This window comes from Procambarus clarkii, chromosome 63 (assembly GCF_040958095.1).
Source record: "Procambarus clarkii isolate CNS0578487 chromosome 63, FALCON_Pclarkii_2.0, whole genome shotgun sequence".
Taxonomy (NCBI): Eukaryota; Metazoa; Arthropoda; class Malacostraca; order Decapoda; family Cambaridae; genus Procambarus; species Procambarus clarkii.
Window position 1 is genome coordinate 14,560,168 of NC_091212.1, and position 15,001 is coordinate 14,575,168.

Below are 15,001 nucleotides of genomic sequence, written 5' to 3' on the forward strand. Positions count from 1 at the left end.
CGAGGCGCCCCCACAGGAGGCAACAGAGTAGAGTAGAGCCACATACACCATCAAAAACTCAGTTCCTAGGCCTTCTTCCATTAAATATATTACAACAAAAATTATTACCGAAGCAAAAATGTTTTATAGAGGCAAATAGCTGCTGAAAGTGGTGGATCTGCCGGGTTGTAGCGGGTGTGTGTGTGTGTTGGCCTGCGGGCCGCTGCACGCAACAGCCTGGTGGAACATGTCACCAAAGGACCCGCCGCGTCTCAGGCCGGGTTTGGACAATACTAGAACTCTAGAGACTTACAACAGGTAATGTAAGTCGTCTTGCTGGGAGTTATTGTGGCTATGACTCATTCACACCTGTTGTGAATGTTGTTGGGCACCTGTTGTGCACCTGTTGAACGCCTGTTGTGCACCTGTTGAACGCCTCTTGTGCACCTGTTGAACGCCTCTTGTGCACCTGTTGAACGCCTCTTGTGCACCTGTTGAACGCCTCTTGTACACCTGTTGAACGCCTCTTGTGCACCTGTTGAAACACCTGTTGAGCACCAATTGAACACCTGTTGAACACCTCATGTACAGTTGTAGACCTTCATCACCTATCCTTACCGATCCTCTTAACTCTCCTCTGAACCTCCATACAATCCTTAAAAAAAAAAAATTCTCTTCAACCCCTTAAACTCCCTCTTAGCTCGACTATATATATAAATATACTTATACCGCTGCCTCATAATTTCCTTCTCGTCTCCATCCCTTCCCTCTCCCTCTCTCTACCGCCTCCTGATGCCCTCCTGATAACGCCAGAGACGGTGTAGGGAGCTAATGACCCTTGAGTCCTACCTATCACTAACGTTCCTAACCCAACTACCTGACGCAGATGAATGGCCTGGTTGGCTGGGTTGTGGTAGCGGCGGCTTCTCTGTCTCTCTCTCTCTGGGCCGAGACAGGCTTGACAGGAACCAGGAGAGACGGGGAACCGTTCCGTCAATTACGGTTTTGTGCGCGCTTTTCAAGTTTCATCTTGTTCTACATAGTGTTCTGATTAGGGGGTCGTATTTCTGTTCTGATTGGTGCGAGGACGGCTGGTTGGTTGGTTGGTCTGGTTGTGTTTGTGGTTGATGCTATGTTGGGTAGTTGTTGCTGGTTGAGGCTGTGGCTGGTTGAGGCTGTGGCTGGTTGAGGCTGTGACTGGTTGAGGCTGTGGCTGGTTGAGGCTGTGGCTGGTTGGAGCTGTGGCTGGTTGAGGCTGTGGCTGGTTGGGGCTGTGGCTGGTTGGGGCAGTGGCTGGTTGGGGCTGTGGCTGGTTGGGGCTGTGTGACTGGTTGGGGCAGTGGCTGGTTGGGGCAGTGACTGGTTGGGGCTGTGGCTGGTTGGGGCTGTGGCTGGTTGGGGCTGTGGCTGGTTGGGGCTGTGGCTGGTTGGGGCTGTGGCTGGTTGGGGCAGTGGCTGGTTGGGGCTGTGGCTGGTTGGGGCTGTGTGACTGGTTGGGGCAGTGGCTGGTTGGGGCAGTGGCTGGTTGGGGCAGTGGCTGGTTGGGGCTGTGGCTGGTTGGGGCTGTGGCTGGTTGGGGCTGTGGCTGGTTGGGGCTGTGGCTGGTTGGGGCTGTGGCTGGTTGGGGCAGTGGCTGGTTGGGGCAGTGGCTGGTTGGGGCAGTGGCTGGTTGGGGCAGTGGCTGGTTGGGGCAGTGGCTGGTTGGGGCTGTGGCTGGTTGGGGCAGTGGCTGGTTGGGGCAGTGGCTGGTTGGGGCAGTGGCTGGTTGGGGCAGTGGCTGGTTGGGGCTGTGGCTGGTTGGGGCAGTGGCTGGTTGGGGCTGTGGCTGGTTGGGGCAGTGGCTGGTTGGGGCAGTGGCTGGTTGAGGCAGTGTGACTGGTTGAGGCAGTGTGACAGGTTGAGGCAGTGTGACTGGTTGAGGCAGTGTGACTGGTTGAGGCAGTGTGACTGGTTGAGGCAGTGTGACTGGTTGAGGCAGTGTGACTGGTTGAGGCAGTGTGACTGGTTGAGGCAGTGTGACTGGTTGAGGCAGTGTGACTGGTTGAGGCAGCGTGACTGGTTGAGGCAGCGTGACTGGTTGGGGCGGCGTGACTGGTTGAGGCAGTGTGACTGGTTGAAGCGGCGTGACTGGTTGAGGCAGTGTGACTGGTCGAGGCGGCGTGACTGGTTGAGGCAGTGTGACTGGTTGAGGCAGTGTGACTGGTTGAGGCAGTGTGACTGGTTGAGGCAGTGTGACTGGTTGAGGCAGTGTGACTGGTTGAGGCAGCGTGACTGGTTGAGGCAGCGTGACTGGTTGAGGCAGTGTGACTGGTCGAGGCGGCGTGACTGGTTGAGGCAGTGTGACTGGTCGAGGCGGCGTGACTGGTTGAGGCGGCGTGACTGGTTGGGGCGGCGTAACTGGTTGAGGCGGCGTGACTGGTTGGGGCGGCGTGACTGGTTGAGGCGGCGTGACTGGTTGAGGCAGTGTGACTGGTTGAGGCGGCGTGACTGGTTGAGGCAGTGTGACTGGTTGAGGCGGCGTGACTGGTTGGGGCGGCGTGACTGGTTGGGGCGGCGTGACTGGTTGGGGCGGCGTGACTGGTTGAGGCGGCGTGACTGGTTGGGGCGGCGTGACTGGTTGAGGCGGCGTGACTGGTTGGGGCGGCGTGACTGGTTGAGGCGGCGTGACTGGTTGAGGCAGTGTGACTGGTTGAGGCAGTGTGACTGGTTGAGGCAGCGTGACTGGTTGAGGCAGCGTGACTGGTTGAGGCAGTGTGACTGGTCGAGGCGGCGTGACTGGTTGAGGCAGCGTGACTGGTTGGGGCGGCGTGACTGGTTGAGGCGGCGTGACTGGTTGGGGCGGCGTGACTGGTTGGGGCGGCGTGACTGGTTGAGGCGGCGTGACTGGTTGGGGCGGCGTGACTGGTTGAGGCGGCGTGACTGGTTGGGGCGGCGTGACTGGTTGAGGCGGCGTGACTGGTTGAGGCGGCGTGACTGGTTGGGGCGGCGTGACTGGTTGAGGCGGCGTAACTGGTCGAGGCGGCGTGACTGGTCGAGGCGGCGTGACTGGTTGGGGCGGCGTGACTGGTTGAGGCAGTGTGACTGGTTGAGGCAGTGTGACTGGTTGGGGCGGCGTGACTGGTTGAGGCAGTGTGACTGGTTGAGGCAGTGTGACTGGTTGGGGCGGCGTGACTGGTTGAGGCAGTGTGACTGGTTGAGGCAGTGTGACTGGTTGGGGCGGCGTGACTGGTTGAGGCAGTGTGACTGGTTGAGGCAGTGTGACTGGTTGGGGCGGCGTGACTGGTTGGGGCGGCGTGACTGGTTGAGGCAGTGTGACTGGTTGAGGCAGTGTGACTGGTTGGGGCGGCGTGACTGGTTGAGGCAGTGTGACTGGTTGAGGCAGTGTGACTGGTTGAGGCAGTGTGACTGGTTGAGGCAGTGTGACTGGTTGAGGCAGTGTGACTGGTTGAGGCAGTGTGACTGGTTGAGGCAGTGTGACTGGTTGGGGCGGCGTGACTGGTTGGGGCAGTGACTGGTTGAGGCAGTGTGACTGGTTGAGGCAGTGTGACTGGTTGGGGCGGCGTGACTGGTTGGGGCAGTGACTGGTTGGGGCGGCGTGACTGGTCGAGGCTGCGTGACTGGTCGAGGCTGCGTGACTGGCCGAGGCTGTGTGACTGGCCGAGGCTGTGGCTGGCCGAGGCTGTGGCTGGTCGAGTCAGGTCGACAAGACCATTAACAGTGTGAGCCAGGACCATTAGGTCAAGTCCATCAACCAGACCCACGGTTATCACACAATACAAAACACCATTACTGACCCATACATACATCTCCATACATTATACACCTCCTCAGCTCATTCACAACACTTCCCACACGTGAACGTAACATGTATTATTATGTAGAAATTATGTGTAATAGTTTCAGCCTGTTTTTAGCCATTTTAACTATACATTCCCAGTGATTTGGTCATTTGAACTTGTTGACCTTCACAGTTTGGTGGTCAAGTGAACCTGAACTCCTCAGTTCTCTGTTTAATTGGCCCTCTTGACTAGGTGGATGACATCCACCTAAACTGGTCGAGGCAGAGACTGGTCGAGGCAGAGACTGGTCGAGGCAGAGACAGTGATTCTTGGCACCTCACAATCTGTGAGTGTCAAAGAGATTGTTGGCACTCTTGACACTAAAAGTAGATGTGATAAGCAAAGATCGAGTCTCATTGCATTAGGTAACTGATGGCTTGAAAACGGGGTCCCAGCAGCTGAAGCTTAACCTTTTTGGGTAAGAAATAAGTGAATAAGTAGACAACTGCTACGGGCTGCTTCCTGGGCGTGTGTAACAGAAAGTAGGCCTGGTCGAGGACCGGGCCGCGGGGACGCTAAGCCCCCGAAATCATCTCAAGATAACCTCAAGATAACTCATACAATTCCCGCTCTTCCCTCGTCTCCTCCAGGACAGGAACGAGTGCAGTTCCTGGTGATGGATTACCAAGTTTGCTTGCCTAACTCTCACATGAGTCGCAATATTGCATGAACAGTACTTCACATCTGGACCTAAAGTCAATATTATTGATGCCAACGAGGTAACAGTGTGCCAAGTTTCAAGGCGGTGTGGTCAGGGGGTCTATGAGGATGAGGTGTCAGGGAGTATGCAGGCGATGAGTCACAATACCGTTTGCTAAAGTATCGATTTATCAACACAATCGACTTGAGAATGGTCCAGGACTTGACCGAAACGTCGTCGTCCCTTCACCTTCTAGTGTGTGGTCTGGTCAGGGAGTATCAGTATATCAGGCTTCAAAGGGACGTAGTCAGGAGTTTAGGTATGACATGGGTGGTTATAGATAGGAGCTGCCTCGTATGGGCCAATAGGCCTTCTGCAGTTACCTTTGTTCTTATGTTCTTGTACTACTCAGCATAAAATAGAAGAAAAGGAACACTATAACCCCTAAGTGATCACAATAGCAATATGTCAACAAACAATGCCATTTCTCTCAACATCGTCCTAACCCACAATTCCAAAAAATTCTGGAAATACCGGATACAATTGCTCCGTCTTGCTGCGCTCAAGGGTGGTAACATTAGCGGGTCAACAGCTATTTAGACTGATGAAGATTAAGCCACCCAAGAGGTGGCACGGGCATGAATATCCCGTAACACCTATATAGAAGTTTGTGAGGCCAAAATGTTTTGCCCTGACGCTGGAGAGTGAGATGGTGGACGGCTAATGAGAAGCTCAGGCAAAGCATCGCTTGTAATGGCGACGACAACTTGGAAACGAGTAAGCTATAGTGACGACAGATTGCCTACAAGCCTTAGACGACAACACTACAAGACTGAGGAATCCTTAAACGCCTTGAACAGGTTGAACTCCAGCTCCTTCGCCCCGGTTAACCTCGAGTTTCGTCAAAGACCATTTCTAAGGACATATTTTTTATTTTATTATACCGGCGATAGAACACAATTGAGGGTCAGTTGTTATTGTTCAAACGCGCAATAACAGCATATATATTGTAGTGATTACTGGCGCGAATCTATAAGGCTCTCCTGTTGCTGAAAGAAACACTGGAATTTTGGTAGGTAAGCTCAAGGGGAAGCTCGGTAGCACAGTAGTCAGCGCTGACGGTGCATAATCCCATGGTTCTTAGTTTGGGTTCCACGCAGGACGGGGGCGTTTAGGTGGGTTTGAAACCTATTGATGCCTCTGTTTTCAGAATGTTTTTTCCCAGCACCAATATCCAACTATCCATATCCCAGAATCAGCATCCCATTATCCATATCCCAGCTCCACCATCCAACTATCCATATCCCAGAATCAGCATCCCATTATCCATATCCCAGCTCCACCATCCAACTATCCATATCCCAGAATCAACATCCAACTATCCATATCCCAGCACCAACATCCCCCACCCAACATATCCCAGCACCAACATCCCCCACCCAACATATCCCAGCACCAACATCCCCCACCCAACGTATCCCAGCACCAACATCCCCCACCCAACGTATCCCAGCACCAACATCCCCCACCCAACATATCCCAGCACCAACATCCCCCACCCAACATATCCCAGCACCAACATCCCCCACCCAACATATCCCAGCACCAACATCCCCCACCCAACGTATCCCAGCACCAACATCCCCCACCCAACGTATCCCAGCACCAACATCCCCCACCCAACGTATCCCAGCACCAACATCCCCCACCCAACGTATTCCTGCACCAACATCCCCCACCCAACGTATCCCAGCACCAACATCCCCCACCCAACGTATCCCAGCACCAACATCCCCCACCCAACGTATCCCTGCACCAACATCCCCCACCCAACGTATCCCTGCACCAACATCCCCCACCCAACGTATCCCTGCACCAACATCCCCCACCCAACGTATCCCAGCACCAACATCCCCCACCCAACGTATCCCAGCACCAACATCCCCCATCCAACGTATCCCAGCACCAACATCCCCCACCCAACGTATCCCAGCACCAACATCCCCCACCCAACGTATCCCAGCACCAACATCCCCCACCCAACGTATCCCAGCACCAACATCCCCCACCCAACGTATCCCAGCACCAACATCCCCCACCCAACGTATCCCAGCACCAACATCCCCCACCCAACGTATCCCAGCACCAACATCCCCCACCCAACGTATCCCAGCACCAACATCCCCCACCCAACGTATCCCAGCACCAACATCCCCCACCCAACGTATCCCAGCACCAACATCCCCCACCCAACGTATCCCAGCACCAACATCCCCCACCCAACGTATCCCAGCACCAACGTATCCCAGCACCAACGTATCCCAGCACCAACATCCCCCACCCAACGTATCCCAGCACCAACGTATCCCAGCACCAACATCCCACCAGACATATCCCAGCACCAAGAACAATAACTGGGTGCTATTCTCAAGTATTTCACAGAGTCATGGCCACTCGTATTAAACTCAGTGACTGTGCGAAATGTTGCCTCTTGACGGGTATTCTTCAATGTTGACTTTAGTTAACGTGATTAAGAGCACTTTCGCTAACTTTCATCCCACCCGCAATATCCTAGCACGAGCGTTTCCAGCATCCCAGCATCCTATACCTAGCATCCCATACCTAGCATCCCGGTATTCCATAACTAGCATTCAATAATTCCATGCCTGTCAACCCAGCATATTCCATACGTAATATTCTAGTATTTCAAATCTAATAACCATTCTGTATTTAGCATCTCGGCCCCAGCATCCCATACCTAGCATCCCAGCATCCTATACCTAGCATCCTAGCCCCAAACATTCCCCCCAGTCATACCAATACCACTACTCCCAGCAAGAAGTCATACCAACATACATTATAAACCTCATTTATCCCCAGAAATACATGAACTTGTCGCACTTTCATGACCCCAAGATTTGTATTACCCTAATGCGCAAGAGAATCCGATGCATATTGACTGGGAACTGGGGAAAATTGACTGGGAATCCAAGAGCAATTGGGAACTGGGAGTAACACCAATTGGCGAGCGGTGTTCAGAGGCAAACCTTGTAAGGTTAGGCTAGGTTAGGTTAGGTTAGGTTAGGTTAGGTTAGGTTAGGTTAGGTTAGGTTAGGTTAGGCTAGCCATGAGCTGGAAAGAAAAGCTCTCAGCTTGCTAAGAAGAGCCTCAAGGTGTCTTCTTCGTACTGTATCGTGTCAAAAAAGCCTGACAGACTAACATTGAGAGATAGAAAGATACACCGGATCTAACCCATCAAAATAAGGCACAAAAGGGAGACACATTTCCATGATATATACGAGGCATTCAAACCCCCATACACATCAGGAGATGGAGAATAAAGCAGAGGAATTCGCCAGCACTTCGCCCTGACACAGTCATTCCATTCCCCCCAAACAACGATCAGTCCTGACTCTGAACACCATCACACCCACAGCCTCAAAGCTCGGTGATAAGGCTCGCTAAGTGGACCTCCATCACCACCCCTGAATACTCCCTAAATCTCACTGACGGATCCTGATGCTGTCACTTATCTTCCGCGCCATATCTGTGAGTTGGTGCGGCTATCAACGTTACTGTGACTAATTCTCTGCGTTACAGCACAAATTCTTGCTATATCTGATATCTTCCCTTTCACGATTTGACCATTTCCCGCTTATATTGCTCCAATTGCAGAGGAGTTCTACTGTGTCCTATAGTGTCACTGGTTTATATGAATGATCTCGTAAAAAAAAGGAGCGACTTTATGAAAGGGTCTGACAGGTGACTGGTAGAGTTTAACCCATGAAAGTGTAAAACAATGAAGACGGAAACCACAGGAAACCATCCAGGGACTGAGACATATTGTGGGGTGTTGATATCTCATACACACGACCTTCCTTCTGAACCGAAAATGGCAGATCATCGGCTGAAATGCAGAAGAATGGCGAGTATAATAGCTACCTTCTCTCTCTGCCTCACATTTCACCTTCCTTGTCTCACTGTCTCTCATTCCACCTTTCATTTCTCATTCCACCACTCATACCTTCCTTATCAAGCCTCTCATTCCACCTCCACACACTGCTGTGGTGTGTGTGTGAGAGTACCACCAATCATACCCAATGAATAACTCATTCTCCCAGACATTGGATAAAACTGATTCTCCCAGTGATTGGGGAAAATTATTCTCTCATGATTGTGGCCCAACCACTTGGGCTGGACGGTAGAGCGATGGTCTCGCTTTATGCAGGTCGGCGTTCAATCCCCGACCGTCCAAGTGCTTGGACACCATACCTTCCCACCGTCCCATCTCAAATCCTTACCCTGACCCCTTCCCAGTGCTATATAGTCGCAATGGCTTGGTGCTTTCTCCCTGATAGTTCCCTCCCCTTCCCATGATTGTGGACAATTGATTATCCAATAGTGATTAGAGATCACTGATATAAATTATATGATAAATTTGGGATAATTCATTCTCAGAGTGAATGGGGGATTATCTGATCCACCAACTGATTGGGGAAAATTGATTCGGAATTCCCACAGAGCGAAGATCTGGGCTGTATCCAGACACCTGTATCCACCCACAAGACCCCGAGTGACACGTGTATACTCAGCCAACAAGCGTGTTTGTATACATGTATACATTGCTAGCCTCAACAAATATAAATAAATCATGATTCTAATCAATATTTTTATTTCTCATATTTATTTATTTACTTACAGGCCGTGACTGTCTATCCTTCAGTTGAAGCATTAAACACTATGATAAAAGTCGTGAGGAGACATTTATATTTAGAACTAATAGAGAAAGAACTCGATAATGCGTTTTTTTAAGTGATCGCGGCGGGCGTTCATTCGGCCGTGCTATAGGCTAGAGTTCATCGGGTGTAGGGGCATGATTAGTAGACCATAGCTCACTCCAAATGTTAATTGGTTTTGAATAGACTGTTGTAGGCCTCTTCTTGAACCACTTGGGCTATAGGAAACTATAGACTTGTATGTTCAGTTGCGTAACTGCTTAACTGGCTTAAGATTGTTATATAATTATATGAACTTTGGGGCTCAGTTTCCTAGCTCATTATTTTTGTCTTAGTAGTCATTTTCACTACGCCCACAGGGTGGGTATGGGGTCCACTGCCGCCCACGGGGTGGGTATGGGGTCCACTGCCGCCCACAGGGTGGGTATGGGGTCCACTGCCGCCCACGGGGTGGGTATAGGGTCCACTGCCGCCCACAGGGTGGAGTATGGGGTCCACTACCGCCCACAGGGTGGGTATAGGGTCCACTGCCGCCCACAGGGTGGAGTATGGGGTCCACTACCGCCCACAGGGTGGGTATAGGGTCCACTGCCGCCCACAGGGTGGGTATGGAGTGCATAATAAAAGTACAATTTAAACTAGAAATACCTCTGGCTCATAGACACACCTGGTAGCATTTTCATAACTCTATCAATACACCATGTGTCAATTTTGTTAAATAGAAGACATGCACTCACTGCATCATATTACAAATTTTTCCCACTGACTTGCGACCCTCTGGGTGGAAATATACTGAACTCTGTATATGTTTTGTGAATACTGACACATAAGATGATATTCTTGACCAGTTTATAATCACCTTCTGAGCTTCAGTGGTCAAAACTTCTTTTTAAAACGCCGGACACACGAGAATGTATATGGTGATTACATTCGTTGTTTGGGCATTGTAGAAGGGTTATTGAGCCTCAGTGATTGAGTGCCTGTTAACTCACTACACTGTGTGAGGTCTCAAACCATGTTCATGGAGGTCAGACAAATTGTATATTTTCGTTATTACTGTCAGAGAATAGTCACGTCTGTAGCCGAAAATGTTAAACTCATTCACAGTCTGTCTCTCTCTCTCTCTCTCTCTCTCACACACACACAGACAGAATCTTGTACACCACATACGTAAGACCAATCCTGGAGTATGCGGCCCCAGCATGGAGCCCGTACCTTGTCAAGCACAAGACGGAGCTGGAAAAAGTTCAGAGGTATGCCACTAGACTAGTCCCAGAACTAAGAGGCATGAGTTACGAGGAAAGGCTGCGGGAAATGCACCTTACGACACTGAAAGACAGAAGAGTGAGGGGAGACTTGATTACTACCTACAAAATCCTCAAGGGAATTGACAGGGTAGACAAGGATAAACTATTCAACACTGGCGGTACGCGAACAAGGGGACACAGGTGGAAACTGAATACACAAATGAGCCACAGGGACGTTAGAAAGAACTTTTTCAGTGTCAGAGTAGTTAACGGATGGAATGTATTAGGCAGTGATGTGGTGGAGGCTGACTTCATACACAGTTTTAAATGTAGATATGATAGAGCCCAGTAGCCTCAGGAATCTGTACACCAGTTGATTGACAGTTGAGAGGCGGGACCAAAGACCCAGAGCTCAACCCCCGCAAACACGACTAGGTGAGTACAACTAGGTGAGTACACACCAGAAAATAGACGAAGTGTTCACACGTAATAGTAACAGAACGAGGGGACATGGGTTGAAGGTGGAAACTCAGATGAGTCACAGATGTTAGGAAGATTTCTTTTAGCGTGAGAGTAGTGGAAAAATGGAATGCACTTAAGGAGCAAAATGTGGAAGCAAATTCTATTCATAATTTTAAAACTTGATTTGATAGGAAAATGGGACAGGAGTCATTGCTGTAAACAACCGATGGTTAGAAAGGCGGGATCCAAGAGTCAATGCTCGATCCTGCAAGCATAAATAGGTGAGTATACACACACACACACACACACACACACACACACACACACACACACACACACACACACACACACACACACACACACACACACACACACACACACACACACCACACACACACACCCACACACTACCAGTGCTGCCATAAGAGTTTCGTCCAAGGTCTAAGAGGATCAGATAAACTGGTGACATAAGTCATGAATGCAGAGTGGGGGGCAGGAGGAGGATAGGCAGGAGCAGTAATGGGGAGAAGAAGGGAGGAAGAATAAGGGGGATAGATAGGGATGGAGAATGAAGATAGAGGTAAATAAGAGAGAGGGAAGCAACATACCAGCAACACCCTATTATGCCCCCCCCCCCCCCGTGCAACATTGCCAGCCGTGCATAGTGAATAAACAATAAAGTGATACATCTATTAAGAATCATCTCTGGGTTGAGGGAATTATCAAGAGTAAAGCGCCTAAAATATCTACAAGAAAATCTTTGTGAGCAGGACAATGGACTCGAACCGGCGTCTTGGCGGTGGGCCCAATACGCGCGCCTTATCCACGCAAGAACGATGAACTCAAAGTTACCACCATCTTAAGTTCCAAACTTACTATCAGTTTGGAGGCAGCGACCCGATACCCCCAGTCTAAAATATTGACCTATAACCAGGGCACATACACACACTCTCTGGTGTAGTTAATGGACATCCTAACTACCGTGGCAGCTTGTCTCCCGGCACTAACAACCAAGGTCGTTGAGTGGATCATTAGCACCACACCCTCACCAGTTTCAAAAACGAGTTGATAAACACATACATATATATACCTCGGAGACCAATCGTCCTGGATGTGAACTCTGGCTAAGAAATATACTGACAGGTGGTTGAGGTCGTACACAGGTGGTTGGGGTCGTACACAGGTGGTTCTCCGTACACAACAGTCAGCTGGATCTTCAATCACCTGGCAGACGTCAGGGGGCCTTGTTGAATGAGCTTCTGTTGCCGGGGAAAAGGAGGCTTGTTGATCACCCAGATCAACTTAGCATTCAGCTGCAGGATTCGGCAGCTCAAACTGCTCTTAGTGGTGTTGGCAAGTGTGTGTGTGTGTGTGTGTGTGTGTGTGTGTGTGTGTGTGTGTGTGTGTGTGTGTGTGTGTGTGTGTGTGTGTGTGTGTGTGTGTGTGTGTGTGTGTGTGTGTGTGTGTGTGTGTGTGTGTGTGTGTGTGTGTGTGTGTGTGTGTGTGTGTGTGTGTGTGTGTGTGTGTGTGTGTGTGTGTGTGTGTGTGTGTGTGTGTGTGTGTGTGTGTGTGTGTGGTGTGTGTGTGTGTGTGTGTGTGTGTGTGTGTGTGTGTGTGTGTGTGTGTGTGTGTGTGTGTGTGTGTGTGTGTGTGTGTGTGTGTGTGTGTGTGTGTGTGTGTGTGTGTGTGTGTGTGTGTGTGTGTGTGTGTGTGTGTGTGTGTGTGTGTGTGTGTGTGTGTGTGTGTGTGTGTGTGTGTGTGTGTGTGTGTGTGTGTGTGTGTGTGTGTGTGTGTGTGTGTGTGTGTGTGTGTGTGTGTGTGTGTGTGTGTGTGTGTGTGTGTGTGTGTGTGTGTGTGTGTGTGTGTGTGTGTGTGTGTGTGTGTGTGTGTGTGTGTGTGTGTGTGTGTGTGTGTGTGTGTGTGTGTGTGTGTGTGTGTGTGTGTGTGTGTGTGTGTGTGTGTGTGTGTGTGTGTGTGTGTGTGTGTGTGTGTGTGTGTGTGTGTGTGTGTGTGTGTGTGTGTGTGTGTGTGTGTGTGTGTGTGTGTGTGTGTGTGTGTGTGTGTGTGTGTGTGTGTGTGTGTGTGTGTGTGTGTGTGTGTGTGTGTGTGTGTGTGTGTGTGTGTGTGTGTGTGTGTGTGTGTGTGTGTGTGTGTGTGTGTGTGTGTGTGTGTGTGTGTGTGTGTGTGTGTGTGTGTGTGTGTGTGTGTGTGTGTGTGTGTGTGTGTGTGTGTGTGTGTGTGTGTGTGTGTGTGTGTGTGTGTGTGTGTGTGTGTGTGTGTGTGTGTGTGTGTGTGTGTGTGTGTGTGTGTGTGTGTGTGTGTGTGTGTGTGTGTGTGTGTGTGTGTGTGTGTGTGTGTGTGTGTGTGTGTGTGTGTGTGTGTGTGTGTGTGTGTGTGTGTGTGTGTGTGTGTGTGTGTGTGTGTGTGTGTGTGTGTGTGTGTGTGTGTGTGTGTGTGTGTGTGTGTGTGTACTCACCTATATGTACTCACCTATATGTGCTTGCAGGATCGAGCATTGACTCTTGGATCCCGCCTTTCGAGCATCGGTTGTTTACAGCAATGACTCCTGTCCCATTTCCCTATCATACCTGGTTTTAAAATTATGAATAGTATTTGCTTCCACAACCTGTTCCTGAAGTGCATTCCATTTCCCCACTACTCTCACGCTAAAAGAAAACTTCCTTACATCTCTGTGACTCATCTGAGTTTCAAGCTTCCATCCATGTCCTCTCGTTCTGTTACTATTCCGTGTGAACATTTCGTCTATGTCCACTCTGTCAATTCCTCTGAGTATCTTATACGTTCCTATCATGTCCCCCCTCTCCCTTCTTCTTTCTAGTGTCGTAAGGCACAGTTCCCTCAGGCGCTCTTCATACCCCATCCCTCGTAGCTCTGGGACGAGTCTCGTTGCAAACCTCTGAACCTTTTCCAGTTTCATTATATGCTTCTTCAGATGGGGACTCCATGATGAGGCGGCATACTCTAAGACTGGCCTTACGTAGGCAGTGTAAAGCGCCCTAAATGCCTCCTTACTTAGGTTTCTGAATGATGTTCTAACTTTTGCCAGTGTAGAGTACGCTGCTGTCGTTATCCTATTAATATGTGCCTCAGGAGATAGATTAGGTGTTACGTCCACCCCCAGGTCTCTTTCACGCGTCGTTACAGGTAGGCTGTTCCCCTTCATTGTGTACTGTCCCTTTGGTCTCCTATCTCCTAGTCCCATTTCCATAACTTTACATTTGCTCGTGTTGAATTCTAGTAGCCATTTCTCTGACCATCTCTGCAATCTGTTCAGGTCCTCTTGGAGGATCCTGCAATCCTCATCTGTCACAACTCTTCTCATCAACTTTGCATCATCCGCAAACATCGACATGTAGGACTCTACGCCTGTAAACATGTCGTTGACATATACAAGAAATAGAATTGGTCCCAGCACCGATCCTTGTGGTACTCCACTTGTTACTGTTCGCCAGTCCGACTTCTCGCCCCTTACCGTAACTCTTTGGCTCCTTCCTGTTAGGTAGTTCCTTATCCATTCTAGGACCTTTCCCCCCACCCCCGCCTGCCTCTCGAGCTTGAACAGCAGTCTCATGTGCGGTACTGTATCAAAGGCTTTTTGGCAGTCCAGAAATATGCAGTCTGCCCAACCATCTCTGTCCTGTCTTATCCTCGTTATTTTATCATAGAATTCCAGAAGGTTTGTTAGGCACGATTTCCCTGTCCAGAACCCATGTTGATGTTTGTTCACAAACCTAATGTTCTCCAGGTGTGCAACCAGTCGTAGCCTAATTATTCTTTCCAGTATTTTACAGGGGATGCTTGTCAGTGATACAGGTCTGTAGTTAAGTGCCTCCTCCCTATCTCCTTTCTTGAAGATCGGCACGACATTTGCCTTCTTCCAGCAACTGGGCAATTCTCCTGACATAAGTGACTCATTAAAGATCATTGCCAGAGGCACGCTGAGGGCCTGTGCTGCTTCTTTTAGTATCCACGGTGATACTTTGTCTGGTCCAACTGCTTTAGTTGCATCTAGAGTTGTCAACTGTTTCATTACCTCCTCTGCTGTCACCTCTATATCTGATAGTCTTTCATCTAGGG

At 50.1% G+C, this 15,001-nt stretch overlaps 1 protein-coding gene across 1 annotated transcript in view; it reads right to left on the reverse strand.

Moving 5' to 3' along the window:
• Positions 1-1,030: 1,030 nt before the first annotated feature.
• LOC123749506 (mucin-2-like) overlaps positions 1,031-15,001 on the reverse strand; it is a 25,808-nt gene continuing 11,837 nt past the window's right edge. The window contains exon 2 of the mRNA XM_069308858.1: positions 1,031-3,474. Within this exon, the coding sequence (XP_069164959.1) occupies positions 1,031-3,474 (2,444 nt within the window). The remainder of the gene's footprint in view (positions 3,475-15,001) is intronic.